The sequence below is a fragment of the Polyodon spathula genome, chromosome 10 (genome assembly GCF_017654505.1).
Source record: "Polyodon spathula isolate WHYD16114869_AA chromosome 10, ASM1765450v1, whole genome shotgun sequence".
NCBI classification, from domain to species: Eukaryota; Metazoa; Chordata; class Actinopteri; order Acipenseriformes; family Polyodontidae; genus Polyodon; species Polyodon spathula.
This window is the reverse complement of record NC_054543.1, coordinates 39,000,593-39,011,640: the sequence shown is the minus strand read 5'-3', so window position 1 is coordinate 39,011,640 and position 11,048 is coordinate 39,000,593. Positions and strand designations below refer to the sequence as shown.

At 35.4% G+C, this 11,048-nt stretch overlaps 1 protein-coding gene across 3 annotated transcripts in view; it reads right to left on the bottom strand.

Moving 5' to 3' along the window:
- Positions 1–408: 408 nt before the first annotated feature.
- Positions 409–11,048, bottom strand: part of LOC121322286 (activin receptor type-1) — a 35,434-nt gene continuing 24,794 nt past the window's right edge. For all 3 annotated transcript variants that reach the window (XM_041262047.1, XM_041262049.1, XM_041262048.1), the window contains exons 5-10: positions 10,785–10,884; positions 9,188–9,334; positions 7,845–8,120; positions 6,018–6,215; positions 2,116–2,246; positions 409–1,577 (exon numbers count right to left, since the gene is read on the bottom strand). In XM_041262047.1, coding sequence (XP_041117981.1) covers positions 1,443–1,577; positions 2,116–2,246; positions 6,018–6,215; positions 7,845–8,120; positions 9,188–9,334; positions 10,785–10,884 — 987 coding nt within the window. In that variant the 3' untranslated portion in view covers positions 409–1,442. The remainder of the gene's footprint in view (positions 1,578–2,115; positions 2,247–6,017; positions 6,216–7,844; positions 8,121–9,187; positions 9,335–10,784; positions 10,885–11,048) is intronic.

Genomic DNA, 11,048 nt, shown 5'->3' with positions numbered 1-11,048 from the left:
AATAGTCCTGCATTTTCCCACCTCTCAAGCTGCATGAAGAAGCTGGTCGCATCTGTACATGACATCACAACGTCTTGGGATCTCTGTTTTACTCTGGCTCTGCAGTATAACCCATTACACTGTATTGCTAATGCTTTACATAGTAAAATGCAGGCATATTTTTGCCATGATTCTAGAAGTTGGGACAGCCTAGTCTAAATATAGAGAGGGCTTCATATAAATGTCATTTGTGTTTTTTTTTTTTTTTTTGTGAAATCCTTTTCATTGTTTTAGTGTGCTTTAAATCAGTTTTGGTTATATAATTTGTAACTTAGTAGATTGCTAATAAAATTAAACAAATGTCATGTTTAACATTAACATGATGTTATGAGATCCGAGACACAAATCACAAACAACCCTTTCATATAGTCGGTTGCAAACATTTGATTTAATTTATACAAATGGACTACTAAATATCAAATGTTGAGTAAAACAAAACAAATTTTAAAATGTTTAATTTTACAATGAAAGTATTTTAAAGATTAAGACAAAGCATCTCCACAGCCTTGACAACCTTGAACCTTATTTTAATAGATTGTTTTCACATGTATAAATTATGAATTGAGTGTTTATTTACTCTTAGCATCTGAACTCAATAAAGCTTATAAAACATAAAAAAAAAAATTCAAAAAAACATTAGATACATAATGCATGGACTGTAATGTGATATACAAAATAGATTACATTAAAGACTGCATACGTCATTTTTTGTATTATGAAGCAAGAAAGACACAAAAAGTAGCTTAAACTGCTGCACCATTTTACAACTAATTAGTGCATTAGCAATAAATATGTTTTATAAAGAATACCAAGAAAACCTACTTTCCAACAATAATGTAAACACCAGTGCAAGAAATGATGCTAAAATAAAATAACTAATTATTGTTTTTTTTTTTCTTTTCAGTCTCTCAGTTCTAAGATAGGGTGTTAGTGGGATAAACAACCAATCGATTTTTGGCAAGTAATTTTCTTTTACAATGCATCAGTAACAGTGCAAGTAAGGAATGCAAAGACTGCTAGTGCAATAAAGTAGAGAAGCACTGACCATATTGCTCATTGAAACAGCAGTCCAGTTATTAGTTTTACCGAAGTAGTGTCTAAGACAACCAAACGCCATTATTCAATGCCCAGGTGACAGTTTCTTCCTTGAAGAATGTGAATTATACAAGTTCCTATGGAATGCAAACTGACAGTAGCCAGCAAATTATCACCAAATCTTTACAGCCTTTTTAAATGCCCACGAAGCCATCTTTGGATGCCAAACTTTTCTCCCATCAGGTTGTTAAAATAAATAAATCTGTGCCGCTATAGAGCACTGTGCCGGGACCGAACCCACGTCTTGTTTCCAAGCAAAACACTTGTGTGCTTCATGAAGCCCTTACACTGCCACTTGGTGCTAGAGTTCAGCAATCAGCTTTGATTTTATCCAAGGAGTTGTCAATTTTTGTCAGTGTCTTTTTGATGCGCAGTGCAGTTAACCTTGCAGAGGGATTCTGGTACCAACATTCCTTCATAAGCTTGGCAACAGATGTTAAAGTCTGAAAATAAGAAAAATGAATACAAAAAATATTTTAACATAATGAAAGAGGGTACATTTTGTCTACAGGTAATTCAGAAATTGATGAGCCAAGGTAGGCATGCAATAAAAGGCAGACAGAAATCCAGATAATTAAGCCCAGTAGGAACCCAAGCACTGCTTTTCACACCATTTAATGATTTCTATTTTCAAACCTCTTCTGCGCAAGAACATCATGTTTACTGCTTTTAACTTCAAAGAAGCTTGCACTGATGTCAGACCTTTACTGTCAGTTAGACTCACCAATTCACTAAGTGCACCCACTTTAATCTTTCTTTATTTATTTTCCCCTTTATTTATTCCCCCCCCCCCCCCCCCTCTTTCCCTCCCCCCCCCCCCCCCCCCCCCCCCCCCCCCCCCCCCCCCCCCTCCCCCCCATGGGATGCAATTTGTATAACAAGAAAAAAGCGGCAAACATTAGCGTCACATAATGAACATAGTTTTAAAAAGGGAACATCATTTCCTTCACTCATTTTTTCAATTTAAACACAATTACTCACCGGATCTGAAAACCACCTATTAGGAATGTTTGGCCTTTGCTGGTCAATGCAAACAACCTTTTTCATATCTTCAAAACTGGGGTCGTTGGGGACAACATCATGAAAGGGTGGCTTGTAGTCTTCTACAATACCTATGCAAGAGGAAGAGAAAGTATTGTGCAATCAGATAAATTGCTGTGTAAATCATATTTTGAGAGAAACACTTAGGGTGCACTTTTAAAACATTTCTAATCATTGTAACTTATCAAAACAAGATCTCAGTAAACTAAAATTCATTCTCCACACCACAACACTTAAAATCAAATACAGGTTATACTGTATAGTGGCACTATTGATCAACAGGACTGTAAGAATTGCTTGGGGAAATGTCTATGATCTCAGTGTAAGAGACAGGTAAAAACTGTGGTACAGATAAAGCAAGAGACATTGAAAGACAACACTGGCAGAAACGTCTGTCCAGAAGACTAACCCCAGGATTACATTTTAATAATGTACATGCTATCCTTATACCGACTTTAAAATGTAGTAAATATCATAAATATACATACATGGAATTATTTAAGGCTTGCACTGCACAAAATGCCAAAAGAACAGCTGCACCATAAAATTGTATCGTACGGTAGGTTACTTTAGTTTTACTCAGATTTTAGAAATTGGTGTTGAAGTTATGTATGAAATGTTAGCCTAGACAAAATCACACAGAACATTTAATCTAGGCAATAATTATGTGCCACTGTGCAAGATAAACTCTATTAATTAGAATTGTTTTCTTGGATAGATTTGATTTTCCTTTAAGAATTTGGGAGCTGTAATTGTATTCACACAATGCTACAGGATTAAAGGGTAAAGTATCTGCACAGAATATGGCTGCTTGCCTAGCACCGACTATTAATATCCATAAATCTATTCAATCCTGAATGAAGAAATCAGTATCAATTTCAGATTACAGGCAGTACAGTCGGCGCCACTTAATCAGGATTGCTGCTTAAATGGGATACAACTCTGGGAGATGGTTCTTCCCAATGCAGTTTATGTAATTTAATTGGGTATTCACTACATTTAATTGGGATACAGTATTTTCAAATGATGAACCAGGGTTCATACACTTTTTCAACATCAAATTCCATACTTTTTCCAGACTTCCATTTGTTTTTCCCAGACTTGTGTTTTAGTTAGTTTCTACTACTTTTTCGACAGTTATCCACATAGGCGGGCAGCCGCAGTGCACTATAACTTTTAAAAAACCAGGAGCAACTTCTGCTCTGGATCACAAAGTATTTGTCAGAATCTGGAGGTGCACATCTAGCAAGAGACAATGCAGGTATGCAAAAGAGAAGTAAGATACAATCTAAGAAATGTCCAACATTTGAGAACTACGTTGCATTATTTACAAAAACAATATACAAAGTTGTATACTGCAAGTACACTTGTGTCAAAATAGGATAGTATAATGTACCAATAGTATATTAAAACCAGACCATTTTGGCACAAGTATATTTGCAGTATGTTACTTTTTTGTAAGGGATGACATTGGATTCTGATCCAAACTTCTTTATACCCTCTATTAAATTTTGCACACTATAGGAGGTTAAAAATAACAAAAAATAAACAAATGTGCACACATTATATATTAAAAAGTGCAAGTGGTGTCTATTAAACATACAAGTAAAATACTTAGAGCACACCCTCGCTATAACAATGCTGTTTGGGTCCAAAGCCTTTTATTCGCTACAGTAAAGGGACAATCCAAAACGAACTATATAAGCTGCTGGAGTAAGTTAAGGAGATCACCTTGGATAACGATATTAGCTAAATTATTAATAACCTTAGTACTGTTTTTAGATCTTGATTTTCTTTATTACAGTATCTGTCACTACTACCACTAATAATAAATAATAATAATATCAATGATCTTGTGAATAAAAAAGTAGAATTATAAGTACAGTACCTATTTGTGGCACGCTGCATTCAGTATTCTGGCTATATCCTATTTGTCGAAGAACATGGTACAACCCCCCGCCCAAAATAAAAGCGCATCAAAGTTTCAGTTTTGTTTCAATTGCAGATGTTCATTTAAATCTCGGTTCCTTATTTAATGCTGTACGAGCTATTGTCAGCAGCAGTTTGATATAATTATATATATATATATATTTTTTTTTTAATCAGTATTTAAAATCGTATAATGAAGGCCATATAACAAGGATGTAAATAGTACATCTACACTCAGCTGACAATTTGGACCTGAAACTGTTGCTGCACTCGGTACTGTAAGTTACAAGCAAGCACCATACATGTAAAATAAAATTACCGGTACATTTTACTAATCACATTAAAGAAATGAAAAAAGCGACGTCAACATGCTATGTTTATACACACCATAGGTGCTATAGAAAATGTTGAATTTATTTATTTATTTTAAATTTGAGCGAGTGTTGATAATTATCATATCTCTCTCTCTCTCTCTCTCTCTCCTCTCTCTCTCTCTCTCTCTCTCTCTCTCTCTCTCTATATATATATATATATATATATATATATAATATTAAATAGGGACAAAAAGGTTGGGTTGGGAAATGGTCAGCAGTGTACAGTAGCTTGTAATTCCAGTCTAACTTGGTTTCAAAAATCAGCCTTCAATATAAATGTATATACTTTGGCTGTCGTAGTGACCATTTTGCCCTTCGTTTCACTGGCGCAGACAGAGTCATGTGACATATACCAGTGTGCTCACTTTGAGTTGTCATGGATGTTACACGGGGCAATCCTTGTGGGATTTGGTCACAAGCAATATAGTTAAAATTGCTACTAGTAAAATTGCCTAGACAGTTGCCGCTAGAGCGGCTGACCCGCTTTCGAGATCAATTATTATTAATAAAAAATAATAATTAAAAACAGAATTATTTTCATTATCCAGTAAAATTCCAGACTTTCAAAGACTTTCATAATGGAGACAAGGTTTTTTAAGCACTTTCAAGACCAGGAAATAAGTTTGCCATTTTTCCATACTTTCTCCAAGCTTCCAGACTAGCGTATGAACCATGTGAATGTAGATTGCTTTTCAGAGCCAGGCGGGCTGCGTAGCACAGTGCAGCGAGTACATGCATACACAGTGACTTGTGTAAATTGTATAAATCGTGTCGAACTCCAGAAGGAGGAGTCTCCTAGGGTTTCTAAGGCTGGTGTTGCAAAGAAAGTTACGAGTGTCAGCATCACAGATGCGATTTAATTTTGTTTAGGAATAAAAAAAAATATATATATATTGTTTCTCATTTTAAAATTATGTATTTAATCATAATGTGATGTGACTTCATTCCTTTTCTTTTCATTAAGAATTAAAAAAAAGTGCGACTAAGGTCGCCTCGACTGCCTCTCGTTTAACTGGGACAGCTGCTTACTCAGGATATTTTTCCTTCTCCCGAGGTGTCCTGATAAAGCGATGTTGACTGTACAAACATAGTAAATGCCACATGCTTCCAGGAATTCAGGTAAGCACATTAGGGTTTTGTAAGCATGTTCCCGTTCCTATATGGCTGTATATACTGTTATTTGCATTCAAACCCCCCCCCCCCCACACTAAACTGATAACCCTAACCCTAAAAGATTTTTTATAGTTTAAGAACATTTCAGTTATATCGTTATGCCAATAAATAGTGCACTTAATATTTATAGAACATTGTGACATATCCGGTAAAACTCTTCATTGAGAAACCTTGTAAATTCAATGCCAAAACAGTCTGATTGAAAGTCTTTAATGTTGAAATTAGTTTTGCTTCACATTCTTAAATAACTGATTTCAACAGTGAAGACACTGAGAAAGACCTTTCGTCGAAACATTTGACATTTCATTTATAAAGTTTACTTCAGTATTTACCGTTTGCAATCTTAAAAGTCTAAACTATACTCACCATTGCTAACCGTCCTCCTGGCAACCTCCCACAGAACAAGTCCAAATGCCCAGATGTCGACTCTCTTATAAGACTCAAAGCAGTCAACCTGGATGGTTTCATCTAGAACCTCTGGTGCCATATACCTCTTAGTCCCCACCTTGGGGTTATTTCCCACATCTAACTCATCAGTATCTTGGAAATGCATCACAGCAAGACCTGAAATGAAAAAAATATATATATAAAAAAAAGGATTAATGATTATAAATAAAGATTTTCATTTAACATCCATTTAAGGTATGTCAATACCATCGAATACACTGGTGATATAAATTATTTGGTGAGTACCCTGGAACCTTGTCTGTATAGTCTTATCATTATTTTTTCTAAATATATATATATATATACACACACACACACACACACACACACACACACACACACACACATATATATATACACATATACATATACATACATATATATATATATATATATATATATATATATACACAACACATATATAAATATATACATACATATATATATATATATATACACACACTATATATATATATATATACACACACACACACATATTATATATACTATATATCTATATAACTAGATATTCTATATACAAAAAAAAAAAACCTCCCTCTTAATGTGGGTGGGTCATCTGCTTAGACTGTTGAAATATCTTTGAAATTTTAAAAGGGTGATGGTGATTTAATAAACATTAAACACAAATTGAACAACCCACAGGTATAATGTAAGGGTAATGGTACATTGGATAAAATTATTTGTAAACATGAAGCAAAATGGATAAGTGGGAAAATGTGCAGTGTTTGTACAGTGGGAGAATTTACATGAAGTACGTATCAATAATGGTTTGTTTAATAAGGGGAAATAGACATTTAAAGCATTAAAATAAAAAGTCTGTATTTAAAATGGTTTATGTGATATGAGCTGTTCCAGACACCTAAGCTCTCCTTACAGGACGATTACTATTCAATTGCAATAAATGTCAGGCTAAATAGATTTCCTTTACTAGAAAAGATAGCGCACAAAGAATAAAACACACAACTAAGTCAGCTTTCTAAATCACAAGGTCTTTATGATTAACATAATGACATGGTACTCTGCTTTTAAATCCCACTATTAAAACACACACACAACCCTGAATGGGGGTTCACATGTCTAACTCTGAAGAGGATCACATTTTGTTGAAGGTTGGACATTCTTGATCTGCTCTGGCATTTGAATGTTTACCACCCCCCATTTTGGGTAACCGTAAGGAACTGTCTTTAAAAGGGTAAAAAAAGTCACAACGAACTAAAATACTCAGATCTATCACAATGGGCTGTAAATATCAAATGCCTCTTTTTGAGGATGTTCACCTGAATGGTTTCTTCGGCTGTCAGGTCTCGATTCTACGCTGACTCTAGCCAGCAGAGCAGTTAATAGATAATCAAACTCTCCAGCGGCAGTATGATTGACGCTCAATGAGAAATACTAGAGTGAAAAGATTGTGCCAAAATGAAAAAACTAAATAAATATAATGTATTTTTATTTATTTGTTTAAAATTGACACAAATGATCCTCCATAATTTACTGCCCTCTAGTGAATAAACATATTACATGTCCAGAGATATCAAAATAATGATCAACGTATTTTATTTATTTAAAAACTTAGGTTTTTAAGAGGTAAACCTGGCTCTCAACTTTTTGCAATTGCAGTACCAGTCCGATAAACAGAACAGAGAGGGAAGTATTACCAAGTATTGCTTTGCCCATTTTTTGCTTCTCAATATTATCATTACAGAAGATGGAACAGAAACTTCTCACCTAGGTCAGCTATACAGCACTGCCCAGTCTTGTTAACCAGGATGTTTTTGCTTTTTAAGTCCCGGTGTGAAATGGCAGGCTTTCCTTGGGTTCCAAAGATCTCTACATGCAGATGTGCCAAACCACTGGATATGGACAGGGCTATGCGCAGACAGCCCACCGTGTCCAGAGTGGTCAGCTGCAGGTAATCATACAGGGAGCCCATTTCATGGTAGTGTGTTATGAGCCACAGCTGTGTACTGGAGTTTCTTGAAGTCATATCCGAAGCAATAAAACCTGGAAATCAGATGTAAACAGAAGTTTAGTAAATTCTGTCGAACGAGCCACTGCCACAGTATCATAAATACTAAACAGAATTGCAGATACATTATGAGCAGCCCATGCAAAAGAAGTGGAATAAAATTCTATTTGGGCTATGTATGTATAGCTCTGGATAATTTAATATGCATTTTATAGGAAACTTGTACGTGATTCAAAAGGATATTTTTTCAAGGATCTGGATCTGTATATTTTGGTAAAATTACTTCTGTTAGAATTTGTTCCCAAATAAAGTATTAATACATTTGTTGCATGCTAAAACTGATTAAAATTAGACATCAGAAGATATAGCATACTAGCTAGTGATTGGGCTACTCGGGAAGAACAATTCCATGAAATACTGACAATTAGTAGGTTCAGTTTGTTTAGGCAGGGTTAAAACCTCACTGCTCTACAATGAACTGCCCAAACAGTGACAGAGACAGAATGATTCTTGGTGATAAATCTCCCTCCTGGCCTTTTAAATGGAACAGAATGGGGCTGAGCTACGGTACACTAAATCATCGACCCGAAAAGGAAACAATGTGGCAGTCGCGGATTGGAGGAGCGGCTGCAATCGTTAACAAAGGGGGCGTGATTGACGGTATATAAGGGGATGTAGCAAGTGATCTTGCTAACGTGAAGGAGAACCTGTAGTTACCGCGAGTGTTTTGTTTGTTTTGTCATGTCTAAAAATGCTTGTTTGTTGTTATTAGACAGCTAACACAATCCGGAGCTGTCACTACAGGCCGGCACGAAACCCGGAAAACACTGCACTCGAGTCACGATTAACTGTATATTGTTTATGTTTATTGTGGGTGATTAAATACCAGGACTACTATTATTTCGGGAATGAACCTGTGGATTAAACAGAGCACTACACCATGCTGTGTATTGCCTGTTATCATTTGTTGTTTGCTGTTGTCATCAGACTGTGGATTGCAAATCAATAAACCATCATTTCACCAGTACTTTGTTGTTTTTCCTTGTCTTGAGCACTGCACCACCCCTACATCTGTGCAGTGCAAACCACTCTGCCACCTTACCCAATATGTTTTCATGCCTCAGCAGCACAGTGTTGTAGATTTCAGTCTCTCGAAACCAGGACTTTTCATCTCTGGAGGAGAAAATCTTCACTGCCACACTTTCTCCTTGCCACTGTCCTCTCCATACTTCTCCATAGCGGCCTTTTCCTATAAATCAATAATAAATTAATTTTATATATATATAACAAACCTGTGTGAATAGAATACATCTGTTAAACTTCTCTGAATTTATCTGGCATGACACTTAGTTGTGTACATGCAGACTGAGTGTTGGAGCTTTTATTCAAGCGGTTTATTTTGATAATTGAGCAAGCTGTCTGGAGAGCTATTGGTCTTGCCTTACAGTTGGAACATCTTCCCAAAAGAACCTAGCCATTTTTGCATTGCAAACAGGAGGGTTCTTTGATTCCAAGAAACAACAGCTGGGGGGTCATTCCTTAAAATTGAATGAAATTTAAACAGTTTTTACAGTACTATAAAATAATAATAAAAAGGACAATAAATTCAACTGGACATGACTGTAAATGTCATATTCAACAACCTGTTTTTTTGGTTGCTTAAGAGCTAGAAAATGTAGTAATTGTACAAGATAGTCTGGGGACTAATCACAGGCAAGGAGGAACAAATCACATGGGACTTACTCTTCTGTATCCTTGAACTCAAAAAAGCTATACAATAAAAAGACAAAAACCAAAAAAACCAAACGAAACAGGTCATCACTGGGGATTATAAACCGGAATCAAAACCATGTTTTGCTTGCTAACTAGTAAGCAGTTTACCGTATGTTTATCCTGGACCTGTGGAACAGTTTTTAATAAAATTAGCAAGCAAATATTCGTTGGGAAACATCTACTAATGTACAGAAAACAAAACGAACTTTGGCACACCCAGACTGTTTACACTCTGTTGAAACCTTCTCCCACCAGTCTCCTAGCACTGATCTGGAAAGCAGAGGGTGATTTATTATTTAAAAATGTGTTTTCTTACAGGCGGTGCGTTTCACAGAGTGCACTTACCACCCCAGAGAAAAGCCCTTTTACCCCCCTTTTGCTTCATACGAACCCAACTGACATTCAATAAGTAAATCAGATGACATCTGGGACATTTCATTTTATTGGACCTTCAGGGACGGAGATTTGAGGAATTGTGGGTCAGAGATTCTAGAATGTTGCAATATTTCCTTATAATATTTAGCCTGGCAGATATGAGTTTTTAATCCAATTTGTGCATGTTTTTGTAATCTCTCTCTCTCTCTCTCTCGATATATATATATATATATATATATATATATATATATATATATATATATATATATATATTATATATATATATATATATATGTGTATGTTTTTATTGTACTGTTATTTTTACATACTGCTTGGTTTTTTTTTGGTGTTAGTAGAAGAGTGAAACAAATCTCTTTAATCCCTATCCTATGCTGAAGTATAGGTTTCTTCAACAGAAACATAGTAGGAATACAGTGCTTATATCACAGTTGCTTGCTCATTCAAGTTGTTTTTTCATGCATTCCTAATAAACTAAACCACACATTCTGTAATCCTGATAAGTACTGTAGCAATATCCCCAGAATACTGACCCACACACTCATTTAGGGTAATCTGCCGAGCTACTGTCCTTTGAACCAGGAAAGGAAGACCAGATCCACTGCCTGATGTACAGGAATGGTCCAACAAATCCTATGTAAAGACAAAGAAAGAGAAATCAGTGGCACTAAATATAGAACACACGCATATCTTAATTTTAAATATGTGGTTGTCTGCCAAGATAAAGCATTTTATTATAAACCCATATTTCTAAACTATCAATTATTTTCCTTTCCAATGTACTGCATTGAAGTAAA